The following is a 22,307-nucleotide window of genomic DNA, read 5'->3' as shown; positions in this document are numbered from 1 at the left end:
CAGTAGTATCTCTTCATCCTGGTCATGACAACAACAACAAAATGCCTCTAGACGTTGCCACATGTCCCCCCAGGAGTAAAACCACCCCCTGCCCATAACAGCTGGTCTAGCCCAAGCCGTAATCAACTATTCCCTTTTGTGTTTTCTGGCAAAATACCTTAAGACACTGATGCATCCTATTGAGTATTACAACTCTGAATGGTTTCCAAGAAAAGGGACTTCCCTGCTTTATTTCACACAGACAGTCTTTCAAACTAAGTACACAGCCCGACCCAGGGTAGCCAACCCCAACTGATTTTTAGCCCAAAGGAATCTCAGAAAGGGACAAAACACAGACTGACAGTTTCGATTCATGTTTAATGAAAAAGAAGTTACATGAATAGAAATGGACATAAAACAAAGAGATCGATCGGGGAAATATGGTGATAGGTGGAACGAGGGAAAAATCATCTTATTCCTGAATTTATTCATATGTTCCTATCTGTTATTACTGATCCAAAATATCTCCTTAAATCCAAAGCAAAGTCATAGTTAGAGAGTTACTGATGTTTTCATGGGAGCTCACCAAAGTAATGTCCAAACAACACTTTCCCATCCCCCCATGCCCCCAGAGCGCACACAAGCAAAGGCAGAGATGTTTACTGGCTGGTAACGTGGCGTGAAAGACATGCGGTCTTATCAGCTTTTTATTACAACAGCAAGTTAGCACTGGTAGATGTGCTTTTGGCACAAACACGCTTTCTGCTAATATTTTCCTGAGAAAGCTTTTATGATATGCAACCATTTATTCTCAGGACAATCAGTCATTGAGGGATTAAACCTAACTCTGGTGAACATAAATATGGGCGCAGACGTTTCTGACTGCGGGCTGAGCACAGCTGAAATAGTCAAGATGTGAAATTTAAAAATACACAGATATGAAAGCGCAGTGAGCCTCTCACTAGTTTGTTTCATGGCTCAATTCTGTTCATGATTCTTGGCCGAGTCAGTCAATATTCTATTTTTATCTTTTTCTACCCTGAAGTACAGTATGATCACATCTTTCTCAAGAAGGAAAAAAAAATCTTTGGCAATGAATTATTGATCTCGGAAAACATAGATTGGCAATAGGTTTGCTTTGATCATCTTATTGAAAATAAAATATCCCTTCTCTCAAACTGGATCTGGCAAGCATTAAATTCATGATAGACGTTTGCCACATGGGTAATAAAAAGAAACCATAAAATCTTACACACTATCCCTTTAAAATAAAAATCTTTGGGCCAGCACACAGCAGTCACCAACCTTCTACGCTCACATTGAATCGCTTCAAGTTAGGATGAGCCCTGTCTCTTCTGATACTGTATTCTAAGCTTTTCCAGCTGTTCCACACACTGGGACTGAGCCAACTTCAACGCCCGGTTCTCCTCCATCAGCACCTCGAATTCGCGAGCCAGCTGCGCGGCATCCCCCTTCTCCTTCTCTGCCTGGTCCAGCTTGGCGATGAGCTCCTTTCTGAAGATTCAGGGGGCAGGTGAGGAAAAAAGCACACAATTTAATGCAAGCAAACTAAAGGATGCAGTAACAGCATAATGGGAACAGAATGTTTCCTTCTGCTTTTCTGAATTTCACCATCTCTACTGACTTCCAATGCCTTACTTTCAGCTTTTCCAGCTTTGCGAGTTTTAGCCACTTTATTTTATTCCAGCACCTCTACCGACATGTCCAAAATACTAAATATAGAGCAAAAAAGCTCAAGGAGTCCTTCGACGATCAAAAAAAAAAAAAAGTGATTTTTTTTTTTAAAGAGTACAACAAATTGTAAAAGTTATAACTAGTTGGGGGGGGGGGGCCAGAAACTCAGTTTATAATTTAAGATCGGATCTATTGTCTTATGGGTAGAACTATAGTTTGTCCTTTACCTTGTCTTTGTCTTCCAAATTCAATTACTGTCTTCCTTTGTTTTCTCCTTCAGGGCTTAACAAATCTTGTTTCAGCTTCTTTGAACTAAAGAATCCAACTCCTTCCTGCAAATATTATTTTCCATGTCCTTCCCTACTGCTTATGTATATCTTGCAGCCCTATTTAACAAAACAATGTATCTACTTTTCGTGCTGGCCCGACGCTAGAATTCAGGAGGTAGGGTAAGGTTATTGGAGGGAACTTGTAGTGATTAGGTCTTAAACAAATTCAGTTCTCAGTAATTACATGTAAATAATGCACTGATATAAATACACATAATAAGGAGCTGAAGATTCCCAGTCCAGGTTTAGATTTACTGAACATGACAACTCAAAACAGGTCCACTCCCTTTATGTGAGTCGGCAATCCTAAACTAGATCTAACCAAATTCTTTGCCTATAAGCATGTGTCAGATTTCTTTCTCTGTAGGCAAAAGCCTAAGACACCTGGAAGTCCGCTTTAACCAAGTGATCAACCTTGACACCACCAGTAAGAAGATAAATAGGTATCGCCGGCACCAAGGACACATCCTTTTTCTGGTATTCCTGCCAAAAGTGCATACACTAGACAACCTCAAATTGAGGGAAATTCTACAAAATTGCTAGCCTGTACTCTTCAAATTGCTAGCCTGAACTGTTCCATATTTAAGGAAACTAAAGAAAAATGACAACAAAGTGCAATGTGCAATTCCGGACTGGAAAAAAATTGCTGTGAAGGACATTGTTCAGAAATTGATGCAATTTAAATGTGGATTGTGAAATAATAGTACGGCTTCAACGCTGAAATTCTCGATTTGTAATTATCGTACTGGGGTTAAATGAGAGAATGTGCTTATTCTTAGAAAATACTGAAGTACTGAAGTATTTAGAGCAATGGGGCATAGATAGATAGATATAGATAGATGATAGATAGATAGATGATAGATAGATAGATAGATAGATAGATAGATGATAGATAGATAGATAGATAGATAGATAGATAGATGATAGATAGATAGATAGATAGATAGATAGATAGATAGATGATAGATAGATAGATAGATAGATGATAGATAGATAGATAGATAGATAGATAGATAGATAGATAGATGATAGATAGATAGATAGATAGATAGATGATAGATAGATAGATAGATAGATAGATAGATGATAGATAGATAGATAGATAGATAGATAGATAGATGATAGATAGATAGATAGATAGATGATAGATAGATAGATAGATAGATAGATAGATGATAGATAGATAGATAGATAGATAGATAGATAGATGATAGATAGATAGATGATAGATAGATAGATAGATAGATAGATGATAGATAGATAGATAGATAGATAGATAGATAGATAGATGATAGATAGATAGATGATAGATAGATAGATAGATAGATAGATGATAGATAGATAGATAGATAGATAGATAGATAGATGATAGATAGATAGATAGATAGATAGATAGATAGATAGATAGATGATAGATAGATAGATAGATAGATGATAGATAGATAGATAGATAGATAGATAGATAGATGATAGATAGATAGATAGATAGATAGATAGATGATAGATAGATAGATAGATAGATAGATGATAGATAGATAGATGATAGATAGATAGATAGATACATAGATGATAGATAGATAGATAGATAGATAGATGATAGATAGATAGATAGATAGATAGATGATAGATAGATAGATAGATAGATAGATAGATAGATAGATAGATGATAGATAGATAGATAGATAGATAGATAGATAGATAGATAGATGCCTCATCTCCCTGAAAGAGGGAGAGAGAAGCCCAGTAGTGCGCAGTGTTGATGGAGGGAGAATAAAGCACAACCAGAGAAGTGTTTAATAATTAGTGAATCCAGCAAAGGATATATGGGAGTTCTTTATACAATTTTTGCAACTTTTCTAAGTTTGAAACCATCAAAAATAAAAAGTTACCCCAGGGCACCTGGGTGGCTCAGTTGGTTGAGCAACTGCCTTCTGCTCAGATCATGATCTTGGAGTCCCAGGATCAAATCCCAAATCAGGCTCCCTGCTCAGCAGGGAGTCTGCTTCTCCCTCTGACACCCCCCATGCTCTCTCTCTCTCTCTCTCAAATAAAAAAATAAAATCTTTAACAAAAAATTTACCCCAGGAAAAAGACAAAACACAAAATCAGAATTGAAGTTCTAGTATATTTTTCCTTCACCCAATGTACTGCTTTGTGCACCTGCTTTGATGACCACTGAGCAAAACCAGGCATTGGAAAAAAAAAAAATGCCCAAAGGGGACAAAGGGAAGATAAGCTGGAACAGTGCTATACATATACACAAGGTTCCTTTGGGCTCTTATTGATCTTTGAATTTTCCATGGTATCGAGAATATGAAGGCTCCCAATAAATACTTGCTGAATGAATAATTAAAGAGTAAGATACCTCAGAGACAAATCACATGTGTTCTAAAGATGAGGAAATAGAAATGCAAAGTGCTTAACTTAGTGGAAAAAGTCACCCAACTAATAAGAGCGAGCCAGAAATCAAACCTATCCTTCTGATTAAATGTTTAGGGTTCTTTGCCTCTAAGCATAGTTTAAGCAATAAATGTCAATAATTAAATATTAGTAAAGTTCCTTATGTAACTGTCCTAAAGAAATTGATTAGCAAAACGTAAAACTCAAACGAACTGTGTCACACGCATAATTCACATGGAAATAGAGTTTTGCTTTCAAATCATGGCCTGGAAATTGGCAGTACCCGGTATAAGGATAGCTACTGTCCTGATTCCGTATATGAACTCGCTTAAAACTCCTGAGGACATCTGTTACGCGTTTTGACTGGTAAGAAAAGATAAATCACACAATCACATATTTTACAACTAAAAGGAATGATCATGATGGTCTAGTCTAGTTTTCTTGTGTTGGAGAAAGTCAATAACAATTTCTTCCTTACTGGAATCAAGAGGACTCCAATGATAAGTTTCTAAATTAGCTTGGTGTATCTGATAAGCAATTACACAGACATTCAATGAACACTGTCAAAATGTGTGTTGTCTTCTGCCCAAGACCTATTTATGTAGATGTGTTTATGTTCGTCCATTAGCAATTCATAATTAAACCTGGCACATCAAGCTATGGAGACAATCTTATAAATAGATGATCTGAGGAACAAATCAATAACTATAATTGGCGAAAATGTGGTCCTGCCTTTGATTTTGTGTTTATCATTTCTAGCATTCCCTTCAGCGTCATGTGATAAGGGGGTAGAAGACCATCATTACAGGAATGCTATTTCTGAAATCAAGAACCTATAAGATAGTTTCCAACATGATGTACTTCAACAGTGTACTTCATGACCTTGGGTCCATCATAGATCATCTGCCATCCCCATCCTAAGCCATATGCCTGGAGAAGTTTTTATTTGCTATAACAAATGGGGGAAGGGAAAGCGCAAGTGAAGAGAACTTTGAAACTTTGTGGAAACTAATGCCGAAATTAAGGAGATTCTTTATGTTGCAGGAGGTTGGGACATGAATTCATCATTAGGACAAATATTTCTGTTTCTGGAAAGATCACTACCATTATTCTGGGGACTTTCAAAGTTGACTAGTCTTTTACTTGGAAAAGACAAAATCTTAGATGTTTCGGCCATAATGAGCTAAAGAGTTTTGGGTAATAATGTGATAAAATACAGTCTTCATCATGGGGAGAAGTTTATTCTAAATAATGATTTAGACTGCACTATTGGTGGTTCTTAAAAGACATGTGCTCTAGGACAAGCCTTGATACACAGGAAAGAAGGACAAGCCTTGATACACAGGAAAGAAGCAGCAGATGCTTCAAGATGGCAAAAAAGGATGTGAAAGTCTACCTTCATCGTATGTGGGTGGGGGAACAATCAATGGTATTGAAATGGAATTGCAAAGCACAGTCTAGACTGTGGTAATTGGAGCCCTACAAATGAATAATCCATAAGGAATAAATATATCTCATCATTTGGGAGGCAAAGGACAACACTTTTTGCAGAAAGAAGTGAGATTTGCTCTAGAGTTTCTCTTGGCACAATCAATCTTTTGGGCCAGACAACTCTTTGCTACTGGAGGCTGCCATATTCACTGGCATCATAGAAGGCTTAGCAGCCTCCCCAGCCTCTATTCACTAAATACCAGTAGCATCTTCCCCCACCCCCAATTATTAGAACGAAAAATGTCTCCAGACATTGCCAATATCCAGGGCTTGGGGACTGAGGAATTGGCTCAGTTAAGAACCACCTACTCCAAAGGAAATGGAGATTTCCACTATCAATCACCCCACAAAGAGTTAATCCTAGAATAGGAATAGATGAAAAACAAAACGTTGCCTCATTCTGCTCCCCTAAAGATTGGAGCCTCTTTCCTTAGCAAGGGAGACCTACTTAAAGGCACTCTCATTGAGAAGTGGTAAATATTCTGTCCCTCTTAATACGGTTCCAGGCAGAGATTAGATGGAGAGATACTAAGGAATGAGATTCCAGTTAGAAGTCTGAACAGCAGATAATTAGATGGCATAAGAGGCCCAAATCATTATGACTGGAGCATGAAAGGAAAGTGTAATCTCAAAGCCTGAAGAAGTTTGGAACAATGGGATTTCACACAAAACTAAATCCTAAAAGGGAAAAATGCCCTCGGCTATACCTCTGGAGCAGAGTGAAGAGCCAAGACAGTTCTTTGGTTCTATTCATCCCCTCAATTAGTTCTTGAAATCCTATTGCAAACCAGGCACTTTCCTCCATTCCTGCTAGTGACGTTGCTCTCAGGAAGCATATCTCCACTGTCAGAAAATGAACGCAAGTCTTATACCCTATACAGAGGCATCTTACCCGTATCAGGATGCCTTAGGGAAGAGGAGAGGACTCCCCCCCATCTTACTGCTTACGCTGCAAACATTTACGGAGAAATCTCTCCATTTGCTATTGCTTTATGACAATAAATTTGCTAATTTCTGGGGGCTGTGTAAATTTGTTTAAAGAATTTTTTTAAAAGCCTGGAATACAAAAGTGAGATTTGGTTTTCAATATCTTCTAGCTATGATACCATTTTTCAAGGAAAATCTCACCCTGAAGTGAAGCAAATAAAACCAACCAAATAGGACTTTCTCTGATTGGTCTTTGGACACTCCCTTGCCTGACACCCCCTTCATCCCCAATCTTTGAAAGGTTCCCCAGAACACAACTTAAAAAAATCTGTTCCTTCAGGAATGTCCTAAAGAAATAAATATTTCTGGTTAAACATAAAAATCTATTGTTATTGGAAAATTCAGAACAAATTAAATGCCATGACTGAAAACAAATCAGAACAGGGCTATTTTTTGACTACGCTGTTACAAATTACATATGCTCCCTTTCCCCCATCCTGATAAGTTCCCCTCAATAAGATGTTGCTCCTTCAATTATCATTTTATGTATTTTTAAAAGATCTGAAGATAGGGGTGCCTGGGTGGCTCGATCGATCTGTTAAGCGTCGGACTCTTGGTTTCAGTCAGGTCATGATCTCATGGTTCTGGGATCAAGCCCCACATCAGGATCCCCACTGAGTGGAGAATCTGCTTGTCTCCCTTTCCCTCTGCACCAGCCCTTCTCCATTCATGTGCTCTCTCTCTCTCTCTGAAATAAGTAAATAAATCTTTAAAAAAAAAAGATCTGAAGATATAGGTCTGATATTTTTGTGTTATCCCATATGAACATCCTTTTCTAATGTTTTGCCTGAACCCACAAAAATTATATAACATTTTTTCAATTCTATAATCAAAAGAGAAATAACCCAACTGAAAAATGGGCAAAGGATCTGAATGGACATTTCTCCAAGAAGACATAAAAAGTGCCAAAAAACACATGAAAAGGTGCTCACCGTGTTCAGCTGTGAGGGAAGTCTCAATCGAAACTACAATGAGACATCATTTTGCAGCCACTAGCATGGCTTTAACCAAAAAGACATAAGAGTCGGCAAAGATATGGAGAAGTCAGAACCTTCATACGTGTCTGGTGGGACTATAAAATGGTGCAGCCACTTTAGAAACAGTCTGGCAGTTCCTCCAGAGGTTGCACATTGAGTTATCACAGGACCCAGCCGTTCTACTCTTAGGCACATACCCAAGTGAACTGAAAACATATGTCCACACGAAAACTTATACTCGAATGTTCATAATTAACCAAAGAGCAAACAACCCAAATATCCATAACTGATGGATGGATAAATAAAACACAGACTAGGCAGCAATGGAATATTATTCAGCCATGAAAAGGAATGAAGTACTGACACAAGCTACGACATAGGTGAACCTTGAAAACATCATGCCGAGCGAAAGTAGCCAGTCAAAAAAGACCGTATACTGTATGATTCCATTTATATGACGTATCCAGAATAGGCAAATCCATAGAGAGAAGGTAGATGAGTGGGGGTCGGTGGCTGATGGGGAGAGGGGGGAAGGGGTACAAGGTTTGTTTCCTGGGGCATGAAAATGCTCTAAAACTATGATGATGGCGGCACAACTCTGTGAACATACCGAAAACCAGAGTTATTTTTTTTAATTATGTAACACTTTTCATCCTGATTTTTCTAAGAGTTTATCTCTGTTTCTGACATTCTAAGTCAATCTTTGAAACACCACAGCATCTGGCACGATGTCTCACACATACAGAAGACAACTGGTGTCTCCTCTGAACAAGATCAAATACCCTATCTGGAGCAAAGCAACCTCTACTAATTGTAAATCTAATTGTAGATCTAATGGTAGCTTAATCTATACTTTAATTTGCTGTCAAAATATTGGTGATAAATTTCAGAAGTCATAAAATGTCTACCTCTCACTTTCTCCCATTACATCCACAGAAAAAACTGTGTTATATTTTAAATTTTACAATATTTATTGAGAAAAGCATGTACACATTTGATTTTATTATAGATCCAATTCTATAAAAATATCGGTTCACATTCAAAAGGCCTAAAAAGAGGCAGAAATAATAGTAGGAATTCTGGACGGATGTCAGAATTCTTGGTAAGTTTTTAAAGCCTTCAATAAAATTGTCATTTTTTTCAATTGAGAAGAAAAAAAAATCTAATAAAAGTAAGAATAAGCTTTTCATACATCAAATAAGCCAGAAGTGATTCTTTAAATTAAATTCACTGCATGCTGAGTTTATAGTCCTAGGAAATGTTTGACTCTCTTTATCTATCTAATAGACATGATTTTAAATAATAGTTACAATCAACTCTTCTCTCTCCTCCACACAGTCTCCCAAACTTGATCCAGGGTGACCCCCTCTGGAGATGAGAGAGAAGTTCAGCTTCACCTGTGCCCACAAGTCTTCACTAAAGAAAACCTCTTTTAAAATACCTGAGTTAGCATCTCTCTTTGTCTCTAACTCACGCTAGCCAATCACCAGAGACAACTTAATCGCCCGCACTTTATGAAATGATGGGAAAGAAGTTCTTATCCAAATCATCAAAACACAGAGAGCTAATGACTTGGGTCAGATTCATTTGACCTAATTTATCTTGCTTGAACGCAGAGAATGTCCCGGAAAATATATGCTACATAATGAATTTCTGCTTCAGTAAAGTATTAATGCAAACAATGATCACCAGTAACCCCTGGAGGACCAATCTCATTTATTTGTAGATATAAGATATATCATACTTCCTATTTGAACATCTTATCTCAGCAATTCCTTATTGCTGATATCGACTCTGTATTTTAAATAGGGACCATACAAATTACAAATGACACATCTGTTACACCATTTGTATACACAGAGGGTATGACCATGTCTTATAATCAGTCACTCGAAATCACCCTCACTCATGTTTGACCTAAGCTCGGTGGTTGGGACACAAAGAGATGTTAAAAGGTGTCCACATTTGTAGGGGATTATGCCCAGTCAGAAAGTCAGGACATAAAGTTAAACAGATAACTATTGATAACACCAGCCCACAAATATGCCAAAAGAATCATTCCGGGGGCTCCTGGGTGGCTCAGTCAGTTATATTTCTGACTCTTGATTTTGGCTCAGGTCAGGATCTCAGGGTCATGAGATCCAGCCCCACCTCCGGCTCCGGCTCTGCGCTCCGCGAGGAGTCTGCCAAAGATTCTCTCTCCTTCTGCCTTTGCTCCTCCCCCTGTTTGTTCACGCACACATGCTCTCACTCTCTCAAATAAATAAATAAATCTTAAAAAAAAAAAAAAGAATCATTCCAGTGTTTTTCCTTTTACCCAGGAGGAGAGATGACCCCCGTGGAATGGTTGGGCAGGTATATTGGCTAAGCTGGCAGAGAAGGACCAAGCACTCTAGAGCTTGGTGTGTGAGCAAGGGCACAGAGGCAGGAAGAGTGGATAGGCCAACATAGCTGAAGACGAAGGATGAGGTAGAACATTCTACAGGGGTGCTAAGGCCATCGTGAGCTAGAGCTTGCAATGCAGGCCAAGAACTTGGTGTCCTTTTCCAGCAATGTGAAACCATAGGCAGGGACACCAGTTATAATATAACATTGACTAGGATTTGAAGCAGCAAGTCTGGATCCCAAATAGCAAGAGCAGGAATGGAGAAAAAAGAATCTGAGAGACTTTCTAAAAAAGAAAGGAAAAAAGATAACAAAAGAATCTGGCCTTTCCCCTGCATCTAGCCAATTATTTAAGAAGAAAGTGGGGGGAGGGGAGGGAGATAACATCATAGTGTCAAGAAAATCCAAAGTTCAAACAGGCTTAGGGAACAAATAAGATTAGTTATGCAGAAACAGCAGGGATGTTTTCAATAAAAGGCCGCATGAGTCACTATTGCATCGTTATCCTATTTTTTAATGAAACACACAAAAATATAAACTTACAAAACATACGGTTTAGTGGGTGAGCTCGCATTGCCAAAAAAAAGGCCACCCATGAGTTAACTGAAGTAAGCAAAGTCCTCCAATACTTTCAATCTGAAGAGTTTACAAATAAATACATAATTACCTGTTTTTTCTGTCTCAACAGCACAATCCACACACATACATACACACACACACACGTGCACACACGAGGAGATACATTTATAGGCTACTGATGATACAAGTCCTCCTTTAACTTCCCCGTGGGTATTATTAATAAGCTTCTACAGCTCCTTTAAGAAGGTTTTTTCAGGACTCAGATTGTGTGCAAATGTGTAATCTGAGCATTCCAACCAATTTATGAGAACTCTCAGACCAAAAACAAAGTCTCAGATTAATGAGGGGAAGTTGTGTTTTTCTGATCTCCTCATAAATATCTTCTCACCCCCTTTAGCCATCAGTCCAGGTATGATTTTATGTTTGAAGCACAACACAGCAAGGAAGTAAGAAAAGGTTTGTTAACCGAGGTCGTACAGTAAATGCAAAGTCTGACCCTACAACCCATACTGCTCCCCACCATGTTATTCTTTCCAACCATTATTCCGGAGAGTGGGGGGGTGGGGGGCAGTCTTCAAAGAGCCCCAAGAATTTTATAAATTTCTCAGAACGTATTTCACTTGCTTTGATTTAAAAACTAAATAATAAGTACATATCATCTATCACTCAGGAAGAGGAAGTGGGAAAAAAAGTAGAAAGTTAAAGAATCAAAACATGTTTGGATCACGTGTCACACACTCAACAAAACTCATTCAGCATCAACATCCCATGTACTGGGCTCGGCTTCAGAAATACGGTGCAAAGCGACACCCGACTCCCTGCTTTCAGAGATTAAAAGCACTTAGTCGTTACCATGTAGAAGGAGATGCAAATATTAATCAAAAGATCTCACTAATAAATGCATAAACAGGGTCTACACAATGCTAGGGCAGAAAGGGGTCTGAGGCTTTGAAAGTATGAAAGAACGGGGATCCCTGGGGTAGACACTGGTAGAACCGAGTGCGATTAAAAAGGAGGAGAATTCTGCTAGAAAAAGCTAAGTGTGAGTAAAATTAGAATGCTTTAATTAATTAATTTAATTAATAGAACTCTATAATTCCCTACAGCAGAACTGGAATGGTAATGGAAGCTATCAAGATTACAAAAAAAAAAAAAACCTCCTCGGGCTATTGGCCTATAAAACGCAGTTAGTCGACTAATACATTTACATTAAGCCAAAGATCCATCCCACTGGCTTCTGGACTTGACGCAGGAGCCCCACCATTAAGCATTAATCAAAATTCACTTCAAGCCAAAGTGCTCTGGGGCCTTTGGGCACATCCGCAGGGAACACAGTGTGACTCTGGGTGGTATTCTGGCATTTTTAATTTCCTGAACAAAAAATGCTTATTAAAAAAATTAAGTTTCAGGTAGGAAGTCCTCCTGCTGTTCTTCTCAGTACTCCATAAAGCAAAGCATTTTGTCTTCAGCGGTTCGATTTGGATCTTTTCTGTTATCAGACATGATACACACAGTGGCCTAGTAACCTCTGAACCACAGAACGTCACTTGCCCCCGACCCTCCCTCTCACCCTCACCCTCGCCCATTCCTTCCCTGCTTCCCCTGGTCCATGGCCAATAGACAGTACTCAGAGGCGAGAGAGCTCAGGGGGACGGTACTTACTTCCTTTCCTCAAGCAGAGCGATCTCCTTTTTGACCTCATTGTATTCCTCCGCTATTTGGCAGTGCTGTCTGAACACCTGCATGGATTCCGGCGAGTCATGACAAGGCGGCAGAGGCTTCACAAACAACAAGAAGAAGAAATCAGTCCATTTCTTCGCATCAGAAAACATTACCAAAGATGTCGATCTACTGATGTCCTTTAGAGGGAGATTTTTTGCATGAGAATAGCACTGTCGGTCAACATTGGACAGAGTTTGGCTGATTCTACTTGACCGAAAACACTGAGGTGGGCTGACAAATTTCCCCACATCATTCATGGGCATTGTCCGGCCTGAGCCAGAACTGCGAGGCCCATGACATGATCATTATTGGCCAAGCATTGGAGTGAAAATAGGTCTTCTACTAATTCTCTACTTCTCTCCCGAAGTCTTAAATTCTGCTTTGGAGAAGGGCTGCGGTGGGGAAATAGTTCAGTTGTCTGCTTTAATGACCCCTTGCTTTCTGCACCTGTAGCCCAGAGGCATAATCTCATCTTGGGGAATGGAGTAGCCCTCCAAGAAAGGCTCTCTTCTGAGAAATGCAAACAAACTGAAGAAATGATGCTGGGCTGGAAATAAAGCTTGCAAGGATTAACAAACCCCATGAAAGACCAAACCCCAAGTAAAACGATGCTTGTCACACGTGAGGCCGAAAAGAACATGGATTCTTATCTTTGTTTCTCTCCCATCCACAAGGAAAACAAAGGCCAGCAGGGCAAGTCTTTAGACCCTGACATGTTGAAAATCTTACTCCTTTCTAGAAATTATATTTTAAAGAACAAGCTTTCCTTGAGTTTATAATTCTAATTTCTAGTTAGTAACAGATTATTAAAAACATTACCTTAAGAAGCACTAGCTAATAGTCTTTTAAAGAGTGTTTTAATCACCCCACTCAATTATTTATAGAAAATGGTATATAGGGGCGCCTGGGTGGCACAGCGGTTAAGCTTCTGCCTTCGGCTCAGGGCGTGATCCCAGCGTTATGGGATCGAGCCCCACATCAGGCTCTTCTGCTATGAGCCTACTTCTTCCTCTCCCACTCCCCCTGCTTGTGTTCCCTCTCTCGCTGGCTGTCTCTATCTCTGTTAAATAAATAAATAAAATCTTTAAAAAAAAAAAAGAAAATGGTATATAATATCTGAGAAATCAATTTCATTGTTAAGTGCGCTCTTTGGTCTAATCCTTTTCTCGCTAGAGTCTATATATGTGAGTATGTGTCTGAATAGGTCATATTCTCACTAATTTTGTATTCAGAAATTAGGAGCGATGCGTTTCTTCCTGCTTGCTCCTCCCTTTGTATTCTTAGAGGACAGAGATTTCTTTGGGTGTTGTATTCAGCAAACCCACCCAGGACGTAATAGAAATTCTGTAAAGTTCTATAAAATCCTATGAATTCTGATTGATAGATAAGATGACCCCTCCTATTTATCATGAGGCCTCTGATTAGAGGTTTTCTAAAAGAAATAAAATTTGAAATAGATTTGCATGGAATTTACCTTTATATGGAACATCTCATGTCCATATTCATGGAAAATCTAATAATAATTGCATTATGGAGCATCCTTCCCTACTGCCCCATGATCACATTCATAGCATAAACTCAGCCTGCTGGAACCATTACCATCTTTCTTTGTAGAAATAAAATGAAAAGTACTGCCCAGTAGTATTACAGTATAATGCACCCCATGAGACAAAGCTCTTGCCAAAGGAATTCAGAACTCCCGGCTCCTCTGGTCTATGTCCTAGAAATCACCACCCCCTCATCAATTTTCACCTGTTACCCTGGCAAATTACCAGGTATAACAGTAAGGAGAATGAAAACAATTTACTCCAGGCACCCTAGCCAAGTTGCTATTAAATCATCTGTGCCCCATGTCCTCACTGGGAGGCCCTGAGACTCTTCACATCCTATTTCCTGTCCTTATGAACATCACATAAACTATACCCAGCTCGTTCCATAACTTGCCACTACTTGTAGGTACCTGGAGTCACAAAATTAGCATAGTCACCTATGTGACAGCCAAAAGATTCTAGGATTCCATGCAAAGGGTTTATGTCCTTAAGGAAATAAATGAACATAGCCATGTACAGGAAGACATACGCTTTGTGGCTATAATCAAAAGGGAAAACTGAAAGTTACATATGTGTGTGTGTGTGTGTACACGTGTACATATAACAACATGTAATAATGTTACATATAGAATTTTTTTTAATTTATGTATATAATTTTCTTAAGAAGAGAATATACATTTACATATATAATTTTCTTAAGAAGTGGAGGGTCTTTTCCTCCCCCTTAGCTTGCCACCTTGCAATCCTTTTTATTACATGGAAAGTTTTTTCATCTCTTCTGTTTTATTGGCACTTGTTATTTGTGGGAAATTTGAAGATCTTATGTGTGGGTAGTGTGATCGTGCCTCTAAGGGCATATGGGGACAGGGAGAATTTCAGGATATATTCAGTACCCTCACATGCTCTTAGCAGGACAGTCATGCTACTTACACATAACACTATTTTCAAGATTTCCCACAATTAAAAAGTAGTGCCAATTAAAAAAGGAAAAGCCAAAAATACTTAGTGTTCAGAGTCTCAGGGAATAAAAGGATGCTAGGTGTCACTTCAAGCCTCCAGCTCTCACAAGCTCTGTCTTCTCCCAACCTGGCATATAACTTGGCACCATTTCCAGTTCTCCCAATTTGTAGGAAAGCATTAAAGAGCAATAGAGTAGATTTTTTTAAGCAAGGAGAGAAGTTATATTGCATAACCCACCACAATATTGTAAAGTCATTTCATTAGTTGCCAGGGGCCAGGGAATGAGGGAAGAGGGGAAAATGAGGAGCTGTTTAATGGGTATAGAGTTTCAGTTTTGCAAGATGTAAAAGTTCCAGACATTAGTTGCACAATAATGTGAATAGACTTAACATTAGTCAACTATACTCTTAAATATCACCAAGATGGTAAAATTTGTTATGTGTTTTCCCCGCGATTTTTTAAAAAGTTAATGCAAAAAAAGAAAATTGTCATTAGAGCTTTCTGCTGCCCCCACTCATCTTCTAAGAATTGCTGCAAGGATTTACCATCTGAGGCTCACTTCATATGCACCTAAATGCTCTCTCCTTCCCAAATTTCTCCCCAAGGAACTTAAAATTTCTCACCCTTTTGTATCTAGAGCCATTCGCCACAAACCCTAAATGTCATTAGACAAAACAAAGTGCCCCTGACAGCAGGACACGCTGTCTTTAGAAGGCCTTTGACGTTTATCCCAACCAAAGAAGCTCGTCAGAGGATTTTTTAAATACATCTGGTTTGCATTCCAATAGGAATTCTGGTGAAGAAGAGTATTAAGATATTTAGGTTTGTACCCCCAAAAAAGTAGAACCGTAGGTCATGAGGTGTTGTTCTGTACAATATAGAACACTGTTGTTGCTTTGTGATCCCGTGTGTGTGTGTGTGTGTGTGTGTGTTTGTGTGTGTGTTTGTGTGTGTGTCTGTGTGTTTGTGTGTGTGTGCGTGTGTGTTTGTGTGTGCGTGTGTGTGTGTTTGTGTGTATGTGCGTGTGCGTGTGTGTGTGTGTGTGTGTGTGTGTAGCATCCTAAGGTTTTCACGGAGGGTGACTCTCTTACATTCTTATAACCCTGCAAAATAAGAGATAATATATGACCAACAGCATTCATTGAATAAAATGAAAGTGTTTGCCTGAGGAAACGGATTCCCAAAATTCAGGCACAATAATCAGGTTTCCAGTGTAAAAATGGAGCTATCGATAGGTTTATATCATGTGACGTTTGAAATGTTGAAACTCATGAATTAATCAGTCATGCATGGGTTAACAATAGCATTTAACACATGTTCCCATTGAAAACTAGAAAATAATAGAAAACAATACCGGTGGTAACCAAATGAAAAAAATCTATCAGCTTCTTGGAATAAAAATTAACAATATTTTGGGGCGCCTGGGTGGCTCAGTCGTTAAGCGTCTGCCTTCGGCTCAGGGCGTGATCCCGGCGTTCTGGGATCAAGCCCCACATCAGGCTCCTCTGCTGGAAGCCTGCTTCTTCCTCTCCCACTCCCCCTGCTTGTGTTCCCTCTCTCGCTGGCTGTCTCTCTCCCTGTCAAATAAAAAAATAAAATCTTTTAAAAAAAATTAACAATATTTTTGCTTTAATTCTCATTGCTTTGTTTTGACTATTCTCGTCCAAGGGGCTTTTGTAGTCATCGTTCCGTGCTGGGAACAGGCGAGCGATAAATAGACTCTTCATGTTGACACTGAATTTCTTTCCACATCAGGAGAAAAAAATTTTCCTTATTTTCTCCATAATTACGCTACGACTTCCCACACTCTGGATGCATTTCTCCCACACTCTTGCCTAAAGTATGAACTACTGCATTCCAAAGACAAGGAATCCAAAGATGCTTGATTTGAAAGTGAAAAGGTAAAGGAGTCCTGCGGGATCACGGAAACAACCCTTCCAATTCACTCAACACCTTGGTATCTGGCCCACTCACAATAGAGCCAGTTCTAAGAAGGTTAGTCAAGATAGTCTGCTAACAGCGACTCAAGCCAACTTTGAAACACATTTTTCCAAGACCCAGATTGGGGTTGGGATGAGGTCAGAGCCCAGGAGGGGGCCCTTGCTCCTCACCCCCTTTCCTCCCTCTCTGCCCCATCCCGCGGCTCCCTGCGGATGGAGCTTATAAGGGCTTTAAATTACACACAGCGTGAGCGAGTCGCTACTACCCCTGGTATCCACCCCAATCATCAGGACAGATTTAACAAGATGAAGTAAGAGAGAAACCGCAGGTTCCTGTTCCAAGAATGCCGGCTTGAGCCACACCATCCCGTCTCTGCTCTCTGCCCGGGGTTTATAGCAAGCTCCTCCTGAAATGGACTCCCGTCCTCTGGAAAGCACCCCGTGGGAAAGGACCCAGCCAAGCATCTCTCTGCAAGGGGCAAAGCCAACTTAAGTGCTTCCGTTTTCTACTTGGCTTCTTCAAATACTACTGGCCCCATCCACTTCAAAAAATGTAAGAATTTAATTTTCCTCTCCCAGCTTCCCACACAGAAGATTATATTTAGGAAGCTAAATATTCTACAGTTGCTGAGCGGACTTTTTATTTATTCCTTGAATCTCGGTGTTATCTTTATATGGGGGGGGAGGATGGAGGTATCTGGTTTAAATTTATGTTTTATTTTAATGTCCCCAAATTAACAGGCACAATTTGTTAAAACTAAATGGAAAAAAAATATCATCAGGACTAATTGCAATATTTGAAAGCTCTGTTGTCTTAAGGTTTAAAACACTTTTGAAAATATTTTAAGAATTGTTGGATGGCTACTGGGGTTCCCCCCACCGAAAAAAAAAAAAAAAGGTAAGGCGCTGTAGTAAAGCTCCAAGGTATCTGTGTATATTTCCCATGTGGTCACAGCAGCCAACAAATGATAAGATACTTTTCAACATACGTATGAGAGAGAAAATGCAGACATTTTCAGTGTTTTCTATGGGATTATGTCCTAATTACATTTCCCGATGGATGTTCAAGACAGTGTAGCAGAACCCCAGAATGCTAAGACTTCCCCATTTTCTATCATTTTCCTTTCCAAGACATCAAGCAATACACTGATGTAAGACCTGAAAGAAATTTCTGGAGAGACTGCTTGGATAACAAGATATTACAGCACACAACTGAAGCTAGGAAATTGTTTATTTGTGGAGGTGACATCAGTTTCTGGACTTACTAGACTCTGTCTGAGAAAAGGCAAGTTCAATGTGTACCACAGAGACACCTGTCACTGTCTTCTCAGATTAGATGGGAGGACTTTAGGAAGGACTGAAGCTATTGCTCAATTTGGCTTAAAAAAAAAAAAAAGTCATATTGTTTTCAAAGTACCTTAGCTTAATGAAAAGAAGAGAGGGTCAGAACCTCTATCCCTAACTCAAATACCCAAAGAGATGCTTCTCTTGTCATTTTACACATACAAAGATAAATTACTAGCTCTTAAATACTTCATTCAAAAAACTATTTCACTAGAGAAGGAAAGTAACGTTAAATGAGCAATTATTTTGCCAAGCACTGTGCTGGATCTACTCATTATCACATTTAGCTCCCACAATAACAATGTGAGATCAATACTGTTGTCTCCACTTTGCAGTTCAGAAAAGTGAGGTTTAGAGAAAGTAAACAATATGCCCCAAATCGCAAAACTGGTAGATATGGAGCTGAGATCCAAATTCAGGCCAATCTTATGCCAGTGCCCATGTTCCAGTCATTGTAATTCCCGTTAGGAACTTTGTTACAATTTACTATTACCATATTCTCTACCTGATTATAAAAACATATTCTTCACTGCAATGCAATTAAAACCAGATTACAGCTTAGCTTTGGAGCATCTGTAGGTCAAACGACGATCTCCAAAACAAAGCAACATGGTTAAATTTTAAGACAAACGTGGTGCCTACTCAGACCATTCTTTGGAACAAAGAGGGAGGTTGGGCATGACCTCCTTTTCCAATAGAAGGAAACTGAGCCTAACGAAAAATAGTGATTTTTCAGTCATTCTTAGAAGTGGACATAGAACTGAGCTCCCTTCTTTGGAGTGTGTTTGCAAAACCAGCTCTACCCAACTCCTGCCTCTAATAGGCAGAGAGAATTTAGAAACCAAGTTCCAGGAAAGGGATCTGCATAAAATAGAATTAACCTACCCATTGCCCCCGGCTGAGGCCTATGGCCCACAAACGAATGTTATAAAGAGATGCTCCTTTTAACACCTACCTTACCCCAAAGTCTCTTGCCCAACCTTTTGCATTAATAGAGACATCAAGAGAAATGTTTGTCACGGCTATTCTTGCACAGGGCTTTTTTGAGCTTCTGTGAAAATAGAAGCACCACGAATTACATGCTGCAACATGTCCACATTCTTGGCAAAGCAACAGAAAAATCTAGGGGGTCAAGTTGGTGAGAGAGTATCCACCGAAGAGCTACTTCTAGCTGCATTTTATAAACAGCACAAGAATGTGTAATGGATAGCAGAAAGCCAGAACCGGTTTTACAAGGCTGTTCTATCGCCCCATGATGGCAACCTCACGAACCAGAAACTAAAAAAAAAAAAAAAAAAAAAAACCCTCTACCTATCGAAGTAATTTAAGCAGTCCCTAGGTTTCCCAAAAGCTGTAAGGGAAAGACAGCGACCGAGATGTGGAGTCCAAGATCGAGGAGGAAACAGCAAATGTACTCGGACCACAATTTGACCTCAGGTTTCTCATCCCTGAAGTGGAGACGTAGTAGTTAGCTTACACAGTTATGGCGAGGCCCGAATGAGATTATTTGCAGGGAAGCGTCACTTGCCTAGCAATACTCAGTGTGCACGGTGGGATTTAAATCTGAGGCTATGCAGAGAGTAGGGCGGGCAATAATCACCTGGCATCATTTGTTTTTCATTTGGCACGTTTTTAAGGCTCCTGTAGAGATAATCAAGAGTCAGTTTATCCTCGAGCAAATAGTGACAACCACAAGGCACTTCGCGTGCCTTTGTAACCTAACTTTTATTCTTCCGTAGAGGATTATGATGGTCGGTAAAATTCCAAGAGCCATTACTATGTGATGAAAGCACATGACACTGACTGTGAAGATGGCCTGCTCCCCAGAATGGATTGCTCCTTTCCTACATAAAGCATTTTCATTGCTTTCAATACAGAGACTTCCTGCTGCAGAATGGCCGAAATGTATACGCTTACGCTAAACATGGAAAGAAGAATCCGCTTTTAGATGTCATTTTCTGTGTTAGCTTTCCCCTCTCGCCGTATTGTTTTTGAGCCCTTCATGCCCTGGAGGACAGAATAAAGGTAGCAGACTGCAGCCCCAGACAGGGCGACCCTAACCAAATGGTTAGGACATGGACCACTGGTAAATGTTTATAACAAACTTGATCATATCCTTCACCCAACAAACAGGCACTCACTTAAGTGATTTAAGGTGGGAAGCTGGGAATGTTCCCTCCATTCATGAAGATGTAAAGCGATACCATATTTTAAGGGTAGAGGATGGGGGGGTTCAAAACCCATGAGCCAGAAAGCAGCCTCTCAATGGCTTATCTCGCTAAGGATCAATGAAGATGAAATAGTCTCATTGGATTCAAGTAATTAAATAGACCTAATTTCTAATACATATGTCAAATGGAATTAAAACCATAAAATCCAAATGCATCTTGCGATGCTCTAATAGAAAAATTGTCTGGAGAATTGTAAAGAAAGATCCGTGAATCAGGGAAGACCATTAATGTTCCCAAAGGCAAAAAAAAAAAAAAAAAAAAAAAAAAAAATTGTCAATACCAAAAAAGTAGAATTAACCATCCATCATTTGACAGAGGAACCAGAACCTAGATATGTTTTTACTGTTTTATTTCCAAAACATGTATATTCCTTATTTTCCTCTAACTCCCATGATAATAAAACAACTCTGAGGTGACAGTAAAATAAAGGAAAAAAAAACAACTGGGACTGGCGGGGGAGAGAATCTAGTTTTTCTCTTATAATCCCAATTATACCACCAGCAGCGGTGCATCTTCCCTTCTGTGAGGACAGAATCGAAGCGGGAAAGTTGTGTGTGTGACGGAGCACACCAGACGGGAAAGCAGACGGAGAGCGGACTCGTTCCCCATGGTGACAGAAAGCAATACTCAGGGTATGTTAGTTATTGGGCACTGGGGGAGCTGGGCTGGAGACCCTGTGTGAGGGGGCAAGAGAAGGTGGAGATAAGATAGCTGAGAGCTGCAGAGGAAATTTTAGAGGAGAACAGAGCTGTCCTTTGACATCTGTGGTGATCAGCATAACCCTCCCACCTGCTGCCCACCCTTCAGGCATCTCTGCATAACAGATACCAGTCTGTTGAGGGGGCTCTCTGTTGGAGGGTTGTGACGGCACCCAGGACCATGGCAGAGGTAAGAAGGAGGACTCCTCCAAGAAACCAATCACACCTGAGTCATACTGGGTTGAATTTTTTTAGAGACCACTCCAGTACTAGAACACCAGCTCTTCAGATCCGTCCTGGCTACTTCCAGGTTTTTTTAACTCAGTTGTGCCAGGTACTGAGATCAGAACCGGAACCAACCAAAAAGGACATTGTCTTGGGTTGCACATGGGCTCATTCTTGGTTCTTCCCACCTCTGTTGAGGGCTATTCAGGACCAGGGGTCCCAAATGTGAAAGACTTCAGGATACCAGTCACACCCGCCAATGGGAAAAGCTTCTGGGTGTAAGACAATGGCGGACATCAGACCTAATAGGATGTAGAGGTTATAGACCCCACCTAAAGTTTTTCAAAATCAAAACATAGAGAGGAAAAAAAAAAAGTAGTGACTAAGTAAATGTCCGTGTGCAGGATTCAAGACCCCTGTTAGATTTGTCTAAGTGTGACTACAAAGTGAGGTATTCAAGAGCACGTCTGACCCATGGCTAGTATCCAGGTCTTTGGGCAGAAACTCTTCCTAAACCCATCTTTGCCTGGAATCAACATATGTCATCTAAAGAAAGTTGAAATGTCATAAGTCAGTTCCTTTAGAATGATTCTGGCGTACTAAAATGGGATCTCTTTGATAGATCATCCGTAAGCTCTGCACACGAAATAGTTTTCTCATGGGTCAAACCAGACAGTATCGGAACGTTTAAGTTAAAATCGTTATATTCTATTGAAAGTTGTCGTCAGAGGACTGGGGAGGAGTTGGGGGTGGAGGAGAGAAAGGAAGATTATTCTGGAGCCTCCTCTCCACCCCCAGCCCCGCCCATGACAAGT

At 39.8% G+C, this 22,307-nt stretch overlaps 1 protein-coding gene across 3 annotated transcripts in view; it reads right to left on the bottom strand.

Moving 5' to 3' along the window:
* Positions 1-337: 337 nt before the first annotated feature.
* The window catches only part of MAP3K7CL (MAP3K7 C-terminal like), a 67,667-nt gene continuing 45,697 nt past the window's right edge, over positions 338-22,307 (bottom strand). For all 3 annotated transcript variants that reach the window (XM_087861757.1, XM_045785675.2, XM_045785676.2), the window contains 2 exons: positions 12,485-12,600; positions 338-1,494 (listed from right to left, as the gene is read on the bottom strand). In XM_087861757.1, the coding sequence (XP_087717883.1) occupies positions 1,314-1,494; positions 12,485-12,600 (297 nt within the window). In that variant the 3' untranslated portion in view covers positions 338-1,313. The remainder of the gene's footprint in view (positions 1,495-12,484; positions 12,601-22,307) is intronic.

Source organism: Ursus americanus, chromosome 4, assembly GCF_024610735.1.
Source record: "Ursus americanus isolate L20-20 chromosome 4, mUrsAme1.1.p, whole genome shotgun sequence".
NCBI lineage: Eukaryota > Metazoa > Chordata > Mammalia > Carnivora > Ursidae > Ursus > Ursus americanus.
Note: the sequence above shows the minus strand (reverse complement) of the source record. Positions and strands in the feature narration are given on the sequence as shown.